The sequence below is a fragment of the Vollenhovia emeryi genome, unplaced genomic scaffold, assembly GCF_000949405.1.
Source record: "Vollenhovia emeryi isolate VEMERY1.0 unplaced genomic scaffold, V.emery_V1.0 DF939154.1, whole genome shotgun sequence".
Lineage (NCBI taxonomy): Eukaryota > Metazoa > Arthropoda > Insecta > Hymenoptera > Formicidae > Vollenhovia > Vollenhovia emeryi.
Window position 1 is genome coordinate 196,629 of NW_011967212.1, and position 11,670 is coordinate 208,298.

The following is an 11,670-nucleotide window of genomic DNA, read 5'->3' on the forward strand; positions in this document are numbered from 1 at the left end:
AGTGCTGAGTGGTGCAACGATAGTAATTTATTAGATTGCAAGCAATCCAGCAGGAAAAATAGCATCGTCTGCAGCGAGCTTTACTGCACTAGTTCACCAGTGCAGGAACAGAAAACAAACCCATTGTAGCGGAGGCTTTACGTGTCCAAATAGAGGTTACCCCTTTCCACCATGGAGATCGGTTTCCTTGGTTCAGTTTTCGTAGCCTATGGTCGGCGTCAGCAGAGCCCAAGTTCAGTTCAGCAGTACTGCCAGTCTGTCAGTGGTGACCTGGTGACCGGTAAAATGTAATGATACAGTTATTCGAGTCGCGATAATTTTGCACATTCCAATAAATACATGACGATGACCGCTTAACGGATTATTCGCCGAGTACGATGACGCGCGTTACGTTTCTGCATCCCGACCTCGGTATCGGCGGCGCGGAGAGACTCGTCGTCGACGCGGCCCTAGCGCTGCAAAAGAATGGCCACGACGTCAACTTCGTGACAACTCACCACGACCCGGAGCACTGCTTCTCAGAGACCAAGGACGGCACGATTCCTGTCACCGTCGTGGGCAATTGGCTGCCTAGACACATCCTGGGCAGGTTCTACGCGCTCTGCGCTTACATACGCATGGTAAGAGACCGTCGACACCGAGATGCTGAGAGAGTAACTCGGGGAAAAGTCTGCCCCGTAGCAGGTTTCGATTAAAGAAAAAATTATCTGCATTTAACGGTTATTGTGGTGTAACGTAACTTCTCATATATAATAGTATTTATTTTTACAGATATACGCGGCCTGCTATATAATATTTTGCGACCAGCGGCCGGAAGTTGTGTTTTGTGATCTAGTATCCATCTGTATACCCATACTCATACTGCGTATTCCGTACGTAGTGTTCTACTGTCATCATCCGGACCAGCTACTCTCCTCTCCTGGCGGCTGTCTCAAACAGCTGTACCGCGTGCCGCTAAATTATTTCGAGGAGATCACAACCGGCATGGCGCATAAAGTCTTTGTAAATAGCTGTTATACAAGCAGTGTGTTCAGGAATACATTCAGGAGGCTGAAAACAAAGCCCGAAATTTTGTATCCTTCCATTAACACGGACTTCTTCAGTAAGACAAGAACAGTATCTATGGAGAGGGTTCTCGATAGGAAGCTACCGGACGACAGCATTGTATTGCTGTCCATCAATAGGTACGAACGTAAGAAAAAACTGTCCCTTGCGATAGAAGCTCTCGCCGAGTTGAAGAAACTCTTAACGAAGGAAACTTACAAGAGGGTGTACCTGATTATGGCTGGTGGATACGACAAGAGAGTCGAAGAGAACGTGGAGTACCATCTGGAATTAATAGGACTGGCGGACGAGTTGCATGTAACAGATAAAGTAATGTTCTTGCGTTCGCCCTCTGATGTAGATAAAGTTTCTTTGCTGCATCATTGTAAAATTGTGATATACACCCCACCGAACGAGCACTTTGGGATAGTACCCTTGGAAGCAATGTACGTAGGCAGGCCGGTAATCGCTCACAAATCTGGCGGGCCCACGGAATCGATAATTTCTGGAGAAACTGGCTTCTTGGTTGAAGACCTGTGCGGCGAGGCGTTCGCCTCCAAAATCGCTTTCTTAATCACAAATCCTAATTATCTTGAAAACTTTGGTGCGGCGGGTCAACACAGATTTCTGGTGACATTCAGTTTTGCTGCTTTTAGTGCTCAATTAAATAAAGCGATAAATCACTTGACTGATGCAAAGACGAAGTAAGATAATGGGAGCTGTTTGAAAAAGATTGTCATGTTTTCTTTTATTCCTTTGCATATTAATTGTATCTAGAATTATATCGTTGGCAATCGATACATACATAAATGGTGCTATGCTAAGGAGATGAGTGAGAGTATAATTTTTCAAATATATATTTATATATTTCTCTTATTAATTTGATATATTTATATATTTTTCTTATGAACTAAATATATGCGATTTAAAAAAGAATTATGGTTGACTTCGTAGCCTAAAACCGTTTAGCTTAATTATATATACAGGGTATACGAAAAGAATGGGACCCCCCCTCCTATTAACTCCAGTACACGTACTTTCACGGAAAATGATCCGAATAAAAGTTGTAGGGAGTCATGAAATATTTTTTGGTGACCTTGAAGGTCAACTTTAATTTTTTAAATGAAACAAGTGACCCTTAGGAGTCACTTTGACCACTGATATGACAACGTATCTGAATGTAAAGATGTAAAATTTCCCGCCATGTTTAAACCCGGGGTCAAAAAAGGGGTTTCCATTTTTTTTAAAATCAAAGTTAACCCTCAAATGACTCAAGGTCAAGTTTAAGGTCGCCAAAAGATATTTCTTCACGATCTCTACAATTTTTATTTGCATACGTCCTTGGTATCCAAATTCTTTGCACGATTAAATAGTACTTTATACGTTCTCAATGTTCTTATTCGCTTATTTTTTAATTCGATATACTCTTATTTTACGTGCATATACATTTAATAATGATTTTGTTCGATTCAACGAAAAATAGTACATTCAAATAACTTTACTGGTTCGCTATTCGCGGCAGGCCTTGGAACGTATTATACGCAGACACTCTGCAGATTGGAAATTCTACTGTGTTATATAAATTATACGTTTTAATAACACACAAATGGTTTTTTAAAATAAATTTTATATACATACGTTGTCAAAGTCGATTAAGACAAGTACACGTCTCATATAATATATAATTGTAAATAATATTGAAACAATAATTCTATAATTAGGAAAAAGTTCATTTTCAATGATTCACTAGTACTATGCAGTGGAGATATAAAAGATTTTTTACACAATTTGCAAAGAATAAATGTTTAAGTTAGAAATTCTTACAGTCCAAATTAATCCATCAATTGTAAGTTATCAAGTTTCTCACTAGAATAGAAGCCTGCTTTGACTTGTCTACCACCGAAGAAACGTCCATTTAAATCAACCACGGCTTTAATAGCACTTTCTATTCTCTTGAATTCAACAAAGATTCGTACCGCCTCCTCTGCCGGAGCTTCTGTTACTTCGTGAATAATAACACGTGCAACATCACCGTACTTAGTGTTGCATTCATCTTTCACCTCTGGTTCAAGGTCCTCGTCAACCTCACCAGGCCCAACCATGTTACGCAAAAGAACAACCTGAAATATAACATATGTTGTTAGATTACAAATGTAAATTATGTGTATATAGCAAGTAATATTATTAAGGTATATAAAATTATAAAAGATATTTTATTATACAAATTACTAAATTACAAACACAAAAAATTATACAGACCTTGCTTGGACATTTCATTATCTCGGTAATGCTAGGTTCTTCTTGGGGCTGCGATTGCAGCGGTGGCTGCGATTGCATTGGCGGCGGAGAAGCTGTGACAAGTGGTGGCGGAGGCATTAACTGTTCCCTCTCGCCAACTATTCTACCGCCGCGCTTACTAGTTTTTTCTACTTGCAATGCAACCGACATGCCCTGTTCCTTCTTGCCGAGACCCTGTCCCTCTTTAAAGCCGTATTTAGCCATTATTTTTGCTGCCACAGACGACGTTGAGTAGCCGAGATTAGTGGGCTGCCGCGGTGGTGGGGGTGGCAAATCTGCAGGTTCTTGTAAGGAAGGCGGTGGCGCTATGGCAGCTCCTCCTACTATACCTCGCGAGGTCGGCGTTCTCTCCTCATCCCTTTCAGGAGGTATCATCGTATTGTTCCCACCAGGAGTCTGCTCACATACATAGAATTTCATTATCAATATTAATTGTAATACTTTGTACAGCGAGGTAACGTTGCTATACAGAATCTTTCGACTTGTTTTGAATCCCTGCGAATTCTCAAAGTTGAGGATTACATAGCGTATATATTAAAAAAATACTTTTCTCTTTCTCAAACGGACTTGATAGATTTATTATACGTTACCTGAGTGTCTTCAAAACGAGTACTGTCTCTTCTACGCTTGCGCATTTCTGTCTCCTGATCGTGTTCCCTGTCCCTTATGTCGCGCAACTCTTTCACAACTTTCTCATATTCATTGGGCCACATAGGATCGTATTCGTTCACCACATTCCAATCAAATTCACCACCTACCCCCACGTTGCTCACGCTGCCACTAGATAACGGATTGCTATGAGCATTGTCATCCTCCCTGTCAAGATCGCGGTTAGTTTTGGATTTCAAATCTATCACTGGTGCCAGTACAGCAGTAGCTTTCCTGTATTGTTCACGCTTTGGCTACAAATTTATAAGTAACAATTCCAAGTTTATTTTATGTTGATTGTCTTTATAAATAAACGGTTCGATGTGTATTGTTTACGTCGGCTTTACCTGTGTTGTAGCAGCCTTTTTCAGCTGCAGTTGCGACTGTAATAATTTAATCCCGGAAGACCATCCCGCAACCTTCTCCGTAGTCCGATGCTTGTCAAAATCATCATACAAAGACATAATGAATCCTATTTTAATGTTTACCTGACATGACCAACGTAACCTCCACTTTCCGAACCTCAAAGATTACGGTTTAGAAAATACCACAGTTGATTGAGCCGATTCAGCCGATTGAGCACTCAGTGAGTTCTGTGTTTGATTGGTTACAATTTTTAGATCTAAAAGAATAACCAATCAGATGCAAAAGCTCCCGAAGCACTCGGTAAGGGCGGGAGCACACACTTTTGCATAAAGGAGCCTTTTCATGTGGGCGTCAGTTGACGCGCGTCAAGCTTGCTATTGAGGCACAAAGACCGTAGCTGCTTTCGCGCGAAAAGATCAAAATGATCTGGATTAAAATGACCGTGTGCTATGATTGGTGAAATCTGGAATTTCATTGAATAAAATTTCAATGTGATGCTACGAAATTTCAGATTTGACCAATCATAGCACAGGGTCATTTTAATCCGGATCATTTTGATCTTCTCGCGAAAGCAGCCCGTGTTGCCGGTTCATGTATGTGTAAGGTCTGTGACTATAATCACGGCCATTACAAGGAGTCTGGATAAGAGGTTGAGTGTTAACATTGTAGATTAAAAAGTACGAAGTATGTAGATCAGAGCGTTGATACTGTTTCGAGAATATCGGAATAAGAGTTCAAAGAATATTTCTTTGGTGGAAACTTAAAAACACCATTGTATATAATACTGTGCTGCATAAATAATCTTAGTGTAGAATGCAACTACTACATTAATCTGGAGAAAGAACAGTTAATCTACATACGTTTTGGAATATTTTAAGTGAAAATGGTTGGATATTGTTATGTTTGCAAATCATCAGGACAGAAAGATGATGTATCCATTCATCGGTAATTATGTCATTACAAATGTGTAGAACATATTGAATATAAACAGGCGCAACTGAAAAACTTGGGTAATACTGAAGGAGAGGGGCTTCCTCACCGATATTGATGAAAATTTACAGGATCGTGTATTTTTGCCTGTAAAACACGAATCCGCAAGTTAAAATCGTCGCTCGGCACTAATAAGAAAGTTATAAATTGTTAAGATCTGACAGTTGTGGGGTTGTGGGGTTAGGATACCTCTTATCGACATTATACGGGAGCGGCTTTAACCAAGAACTCAAACAGTTCAATACATTATCGAATATAAAGCAGAGAATATATTCTGAGAATATATTCTCTGCTTTATATTCGAATACCATTCGAAAGTAAATCTTTGCCTTGCACACACACACACACACACACACACACGCATGCACACAACAATTAACAATCTATAACTCTTTTATTAGTGCCGAGCGACGATTTTAACTTGCGGATTCGTGTTTTACAGGCAAAAATACACGATCCTGTAAATTTTCATCAAAATCGGTGAGGAAGCCCTTCTCCTTCAGTATTACCTTCATTCTTTCACAGGAAAATAAAAGACAGATTTTTTCCATATTTAGAATAAATTTTATTTAGTTATATATTGACCATTTTCTACCACTATCTGTTGCTATTTTTCTTGCAATTTTAAGATTTTAGGTCTCTCTATTGGCAAAAAAATTGAAGCGAGTGATTTTTGACGCCTTCATTCAAAGATATAAATTTTTCCTTTAAAAATTTTATCATATGAATTTATAGAATTATATAGAATTATATATGGGAATTTATGAACTAATTTATGTATTTTCAAGGCTACCAAAAGATATGGAAACTAGAACAAGATGGATGGAATTTTTCGGCCAAAAAATAGGTGCATCTGGCGGTATTTGTAGTCAACACTTTAAACCAACTGATTTTGTATACAAATCGTATGGAAACATCTTTAGGAGATGTCTTAAACCTGGAGCATGTCCATCTCTGTTACCGAGATTACAAACTGTCAGGTAATTTTCGTGGTATATACGACATTGGAAAAAAGTTTTGTATGTGGAATATTATATATTAATATTTGTACAATTTAGAAATTATGTTGAACTAGTTGAAAATAATTGCTTACCATTAAAAATTGAAAGTGACATTAATCGAGAAAGAGATATGCCAATAAATAAAGAAATTCAAAAATGCATAATTGTAGATGAAATGAATAATTCAGAGAATTCAATGAATACTCAATTTAATAGGTTCGTTTGCATATAATAATCGCTTTATCTTTTTATAAATTTTTTATAAGAAAATTTATAACAGTATACATATAGAGATGTAAAATGGTCTTATAAGACATTTTCATTTTTAGAGAAACTGATGATCCATTACCCATTACAGAAGTTGATGTTAATGATATTAACTTAAAAGCAAGTATATTGCAAAATGAGAGTGAAGAATCCTTATTGTTAGATGTAGATGAAACAGATATAATAGATGTAGAATTCAACAGGTTGGTTTATACATAATAATTGCTCAATCATTTATGCAATTTAAAAACAAATTTTACAAATCTTTTAAATGGCAGAATATGTAAACATGAAATGGTTTGAATCTTTTCGTTTTATTTTCAGAGAAACAGATGACCCTTTAGCCGTAACAGAACATAACACTAATCTAGCAACATGTGCGCTATTAGGAAATAGAAGACAGAAATTCGTAAACATAGCTGACCTGAAAACTTCAACAAATTCAGCAAATAATCAATTGAAAAGGTTAATAATTACTTCAATAATGGGAAATGTGCTAATACGCGAACGGACGGGACTTTTTGTGCTAATGATGTTTTTACGTAAAGACGCACAAGCCTTATGGAAATTGGATCCCGGTGGATTTGGTTGTAACTTTGGGAATTGATACTGGATATTTGGACATAAATTTAACTGGAGCTTTTGTGTCTAGTAATATTGTCTTGTGATATCACTTACATGTTTCGTTTAACAAATTATCTGCCAATATGATCATTGTTTTATCTCACACCTACATAAATTTTTAAGAATATTTTAAATATTAGTACGTATACCACATCAGTAAGTATATAGATTTTGTTAATAAAATCTGCTTTTTTTCAGAAAAACAAATGTTTCCTTGACTACGTATCCTGGAAAACGCTTTTACAATCCAAGATACATTGACGATCTACATCGAGAAGATTTTGTTTCAGATAAATCTTGGTTTTTGTTCCAAGATTATACTAAAAAAACAAAAGCAAAAGTAAAATCTTTAAAGTGCAAAAATACATATTTAAATAAAAAGGTTATTAAACTGCAAAACCAGTTACATGATTTTGCAGAGATTATTCGCGCACAACAAACATGATACATAAAACATTCTAAATTAGTTTAAAAAAAGAGGAGAGTCCATGATTAGTGTTGAAAGCTTCAAAAACATTTGTTTAACTTGAATTACATAATTGTAATACTTCTTCCAAAAAAGAAACGGTTCTGATGTTTTAAAACGAAATTTTTTTATTTCTTCAGATGAGATTCCAAAAACCGATCTTATAGATATCCTCCTTTTGATTCCTATAATATTATCAAATAAGATTATTACTCTCTTTCTTCTTCCCCCCCTCTCTCTCTCTGCAAAGAAAAATTGTTTAATATTGTATAGATATTGTACCAAAAAATATCATATAAGTACTATTATAGATATAAAATTAAATCTTTTCATGCGGCTACAACATAAATTGTTCAGTAAGTGTAACATAAATATTATTATATTATTATTGAACAATAATAAAGTATATTTTGCATTATGAAATTATAATTTGATTATATATTTTAGTCAATTGGTATTAAATATTTCAAAAATGGGGAAATACAAATGCGCAGTCTATCTGCATAAATCCATGACCTCTCTTTCAACTATAGACTTTGATATAAAGAGTGACACACATAAAATTGGCCCACAACGTAAAATGGTTTGTTTTATTTGGTAATAATGTACTATATGTATGTTTGAGTTATGTACATATGGTATGATAAATTAACGTGTTTAATTTAAAGACTTATTTTAACAATTTACACTTTTATCAGCCTTTTTTCAGGCGCAGAAATACGTAATAACTTTAAAAATTGTATTTTGCATTTTTGGGGTCGGTTTTATGTGTGTCATGCTATACTACTAGATTGCTCGCTGTGATTATAAGTGGAACTAAGCCGCTATCGAGGTCGTTCTTTAGTCCTGTGCACAATAAAGGAAATATTAGGAATAGGAAATAAATATTAAATATTAGAAGAGGGAAGAGACAAATATAACGCACAATGAAAAAGAATAAAACACAAAATATAATAAGATGCAAACATACGAATTGTGTTACAGTCATAATCCAAAGTATTCTAGCTTACAAATGTTTTCCTACAATTTCCTCTATTGTTCGCAAGCCGTAAGATATCAAACGGAAAGAGGAAGTAGTCAAGTGTGCCATATGGAATCCCAACCGTAAATAATCCAGCGAGCAACTATTGCTTTTCAAATCTTTTTATGCAAAGTGACATTGAATAGAACTGCACAATTATTAAAATTTAAAATAAATTGTTGGTGAAACAGAAGCAGTTTATGCCGTAATTTTCCGCTGAAATCTGCTAGCATATTGTTAAGAATTTGTTTACTGGTGTTTCATTGGACATGGGGCATTTTTTATGTATTTTACTATCAAAACGTACAATGCAACGGTTAAATCTCTTCCGTTGAGAAAAGAATAGATACTTTACGTTACTCTATTTTAACTGAAACTCGGAATAAATTAAATCAAAATTTTTAAACCGTCCACTTCATACATCTCGTATCAAGATGAGTACCTAGGCACTTGACACAGCAATATCGGGCGCCGCAAGGTATACATGTATAATTACTGGGGAAACCACACACCGCGCAGAAATGTCTCTCGGGCAAATGCGACGACGGCGCCTGGGCGCAGGCATAATTTGGCGGATTAGGATTCATATTGAGATCCTCCTCCACGAGCTGTGCAAAAGTCTTGCGAAAACGTTGCTTATAGTATTCCGCAGAGCGGCTTTTCTTTTTCCTGCTACTGCTTCTATTGTCCAGCGTTTCTTGAAATTTCGGCACTTTCTTGCTCATCACTGAAATGAGAAAAGCAATGGTCTAGCACGGTGTTTCGAAAAGACACTCCTTTACAGCTACCATACCTAAGTCAGCATGCGGATCATCATGAAAATTGTCTTGCTCCAATGCTTCCAACGCCTTCTTTTGCCTACGCTTGCGCGCGGCATCGTCGAGGATTCGCTTTTGGCAAGCATCCTTTATTCTGCCGGACTCCCGGGCCATGTTACAAGAGTCTGCAGTATTATATCACAGAAAGCAAATCTCTCGTTGTCCCTTCTCTTTTATACACCCTTTTCTGTCAGCGGGAATGATATCTGATCCATCAAATCATCCACTTTTGCTTGCAAAGTTTCCAATATGTCGGCGGATATGAACAGGTGTCTCTCATCCAGGTCTTGAATTATGAACTTTCTCCCCAGCGCAGATGTTTCGTCCAAATGTAGAAGAAACTGTTTCATAGCCGCATCGCTGGACACATACAAATTTCATTTGCATATTTAATGGTCTTTATTAGAAACACTACGTTCAAGAGAACAGGAGTATCTCTCGACAAGAAATATGTACATGAGAATGTTGAAACTATTTTATAAGAAGTAGGAGTAAAATCCGATTAGTGAAAAATCCATTGTATTAGATTGTGTAATTGTTGTGAAAAAAGATTCGTGATTGAATTTGGATGCTGAAAACCTGCTATCTCATAGTAGAGGATTTTTCTCTACTTAAAAAATAATATTCCACGGAGAAAATATCAGTGCAATATATTACAGAACAGCTGATACAAGCCAAAAAACTAGAGATAGAATTTAAGCTTGAGAAGCTAAAGAAAGGTGTATGAAAAAAGAAAGTGAATAAGAAAACCAACGTTTAATTTATTCAAATCAAATTACATTCACGTCCACCTGAAAATATGTTGTACAGGGAACAAAAAAAAATAAAAAATGATACAGAGGAGAAACAGACACTATTGGAGGAGACGGAACAGCTGTGAGAGAGAAGAAAATTGCTAATTTTAGCAAAAAAATGAATGAAAACAGCACAGGCATAGTCAAAATAAAATAAATCTGAATAAGAAATTGTAACATAGATAAGTATGCAGGATTACAATAAAGAAACGACTCCTTCTCTTGACTTTAATGAAATTCAATATACCACATGTATTAAATACATTTAATTAAATGCAACAAATTTCTCAACTTTTCATTTATAATCAAACTTTGTATACACAGGGTGATTCAGGACCTCACCGACAAACTTTGAGGAACGATAGGTCTCGCAGAAAGGATCTTTTTTTTTTTTATCGAGCAACCCATGTCCTCTGACGCGTCGTTTAGGCGCTACGCGACCGCGAAGGTCCTAGGTGAATCTGATCATGATGCAATTTGTTGTCAATAATTTCGTTCTACGAACAGGCAGACGTACCATTCGACCAAAATGCCCTTCGTCACATTTACCATGTCTTGCGACTATCTTTTTCCTAAATAAACCTGTGTCAGGTTTACCGGCGTCTCTGCCGTCTCTTCGCGAATCTGTTGATCTCGACCACAGTCTTGATGAGACTGTGATGAACTTCGGCCCTTGAATTTATGACTACATCAAGAACTAAAAGCTCTGCTCGCGTAGCATGCTCCAACATGCTCCAACATGCTCCAACATGCTCCAACATGCTTCTGCCCTAACGACCAATGCCGTCGTTTTATTTACGATTTAAGTGACGGCATTGGTCGTTGGAGCAAGGTGGAGCATGCGACGCGACATCTATAGAGAGATAGCTATGAAGACTAGAGAATATGACCGGCATGGTGGAAAAAGCAAGGTGAAGCATTCCCGACGCTGCGCACTCGTTCAATTTTTAAAGCCTCCGCTACAATGATTCTCGGTTCTGTCTACAATGGTCGTAGTCGTAGTCGCTCGATAAAGCCTCCGCTACAATGATTCTCGGTTCTGTCTACAATGCGAGTCGCAGAGTCGTAGTCGTAAGAATAATCGACTGCGATTGGTCAATTCTTACTTTGCGACTGCTCAAGCGACCATCGATACAACTGTACGACCATTGTAGACAGAACCGAGAATCATTGTAGCGGAGGCTTAAGCCTCGTTTACATAGAAGCTGTAAAGTCGTAGTCGTAAGAATAGTCGACTGCGATTGGTCAATTCTTATGTATCCGACGAAATTGACCAATCGCAGTCGATTATTCTTACGACTACGACTTTACGACTTCCATGTAGACGAGGCTT

The 11,670-nt window shown here is 37.0% G+C and overlaps 5 protein-coding genes across 6 annotated transcripts; 2 read left to right on the top strand and 3 right to left on the bottom strand.

Moving 5' to 3' along the window:
- Positions 1 to 154: 154 nt before the first annotated feature.
- Positions 155 to 1,924, top strand: LOC105565242 (alpha-1,3/1,6-mannosyltransferase ALG2). The gene is made up of 2 exons (XM_012018271.1): positions 155 to 620; positions 772 to 1,924. Exons 1-2 carry the CDS (start codon positions 378 to 380, stop codon positions 1,750 to 1,752), a joined length of 1,224 nt encoding a protein of 407 aa, XP_011873661.1. The 5' UTR covers positions 155 to 377; the 3' UTR covers positions 1,753 to 1,924.
- Positions 1,925 to 2,653: 729 nt separating this feature from the next.
- LOC105565243 (splicing factor 45) lies at positions 2,654 to 4,560 on the bottom strand. Its single transcript, XM_012018272.1, has 4 exons — positions 4,338 to 4,560; positions 3,933 to 4,244; positions 3,304 to 3,738; positions 2,654 to 3,164 (listed from the first exon to the last, which is right to left on the bottom strand). Exons 1-4 carry the CDS (start codon positions 4,452 to 4,454, stop codon positions 2,877 to 2,879), a joined length of 1,152 nt encoding a protein of 383 aa, XP_011873662.1. The 5' UTR covers positions 4,455 to 4,560; the 3' UTR covers positions 2,654 to 2,876.
- A 381-nt stretch (positions 4,561 to 4,941) lies between these two features.
- LOC105565244 lies at positions 4,942 to 7,822 on the top strand. 2 transcript variants are annotated; one of them, XM_012018273.1, is made up of 6 exons: positions 4,942 to 5,301; positions 6,135 to 6,326; positions 6,405 to 6,563; positions 6,677 to 6,817; positions 6,939 to 7,079; positions 7,437 to 7,822. In XM_012018273.1, exons 1-6 carry the CDS (start codon positions 5,240 to 5,242, stop codon positions 7,681 to 7,683), a joined length of 942 nt encoding a protein of 313 aa, XP_011873663.1. In that variant the 5' UTR covers positions 4,942 to 5,239; the 3' UTR covers positions 7,684 to 7,822. The 2 variants fall into 2 exon arrangements, with proteins under 2 accessions (XP_011873663.1, XP_011873665.1); XM_012018275.1 differs by lacking the exon at positions 6,405 to 6,563 and having other exon boundaries at positions 4,946 to 5,301.
- An 809-nt stretch (positions 7,823 to 8,631) lies between these two features.
- LOC105565245 (zinc finger HIT domain-containing protein 1) lies at positions 8,632 to 9,671 on the bottom strand. Its single transcript, XM_012018276.1, has 2 exons — positions 9,519 to 9,671; positions 8,632 to 9,452 (listed from the first exon to the last, which is right to left on the bottom strand). The coding sequence occupies exons 1-2, from the start codon at positions 9,655 to 9,657 to the stop codon at positions 9,127 to 9,129; spliced, it is 465 nt and encodes a 154-aa protein (XP_011873666.1). The 5' UTR covers positions 9,658 to 9,671; the 3' UTR covers positions 8,632 to 9,126.
- Positions 9,672 to 9,703: 32 nt separating this feature from the next.
- Positions 9,704 to 11,062, bottom strand: LOC105565246 (general transcription factor IIH subunit 5). The gene is made up of 2 exons (XM_012018277.1): positions 10,855 to 11,062; positions 9,704 to 9,903 (listed from the first exon to the last, which is right to left on the bottom strand). Exons 1-2 carry the CDS (start codon positions 10,887 to 10,889, stop codon positions 9,717 to 9,719), a joined length of 222 nt encoding a protein of 73 aa, XP_011873667.1. The 5' UTR covers positions 10,890 to 11,062; the 3' UTR covers positions 9,704 to 9,716.
- Positions 11,063 to 11,670: the final 608 nt, after the last annotated feature.

Bases quoted from the DNA above. Each gene is read 5' to 3' on its own strand.
- LOC105565245 (XM_012018276.1), bottom strand. From the start codon at position 9,657: ATGGCCCGGGAGTCCGGCAGAATAAAGGATGCTTGCCAAAAGCGAATC. The intron at 9,453-9,518 runs GTATGGTAGCTG...TTCTCATTTCAG, and splicing joins TGATCCGCATGCTGACTTAG to TGATGAGCAAGAAAGTGCCG.
- LOC105565242 (XM_012018271.1), top strand. From the start codon at position 378: ATGACGCGCGTTACGTTTCTGCATCCCGACCTCGGTATCGGCGGCGCG. The intron at 621-771 runs GTAAGAGACCGT...TTATTTTTACAG, and splicing joins TCTGCGCTTACATACGCATG to ATATACGCGGCCTGCTATAT.
- LOC105565243 (XM_012018272.1), bottom strand. From the start codon at position 4,454: ATGTCTTTGTATGATGATTTTGACAAGCATCGGACTACGGAGAAGGTT. The intron at 3,739-3,932 runs GTAACGTATAAT...GTATGTGAGCAG, and splicing joins CTCGTTTTGAAGACACTCAG to ACTCCTGGTGGGAACAATAC. The intron at 3,165-3,303 runs GTCTGTATAATT...GTTATATTTCAG, and splicing joins TAATGAAATGTCCAAGCAAG to GTTGTTCTTTTGCGTAACAT.
- LOC105565244 (XM_012018273.1), top strand. From the start codon at position 5,240: ATGGTTGGATATTGTTATGTTTGCAAATCATCAGGACAGAAAGATGAT. The intron at 6,327-6,404 runs GTAATTTTCGTG...TGTACAATTTAG, and splicing joins CCGAGATTACAAACTGTCAG to AAATTATGTTGAACTAGTTG. The intron at 7,080-7,436 runs GTTAATAATTAC...GCTTTTTTTCAG, and splicing joins GCAAATAATCAATTGAAAAG to AAAAACAAATGTTTCCTTGA.
- LOC105565246 (XM_012018277.1), bottom strand. From the start codon at position 10,889: ATGGTAAATGTGACGAAGGGCATTTTGGTCGAATG. The intron at 9,904-10,854 runs GTACGTCTGCCT...GTATGTGTCCAG, and splicing joins AAGGGCATTTTGGTCGAATG to CGATGCGGCTATGAAACAGT.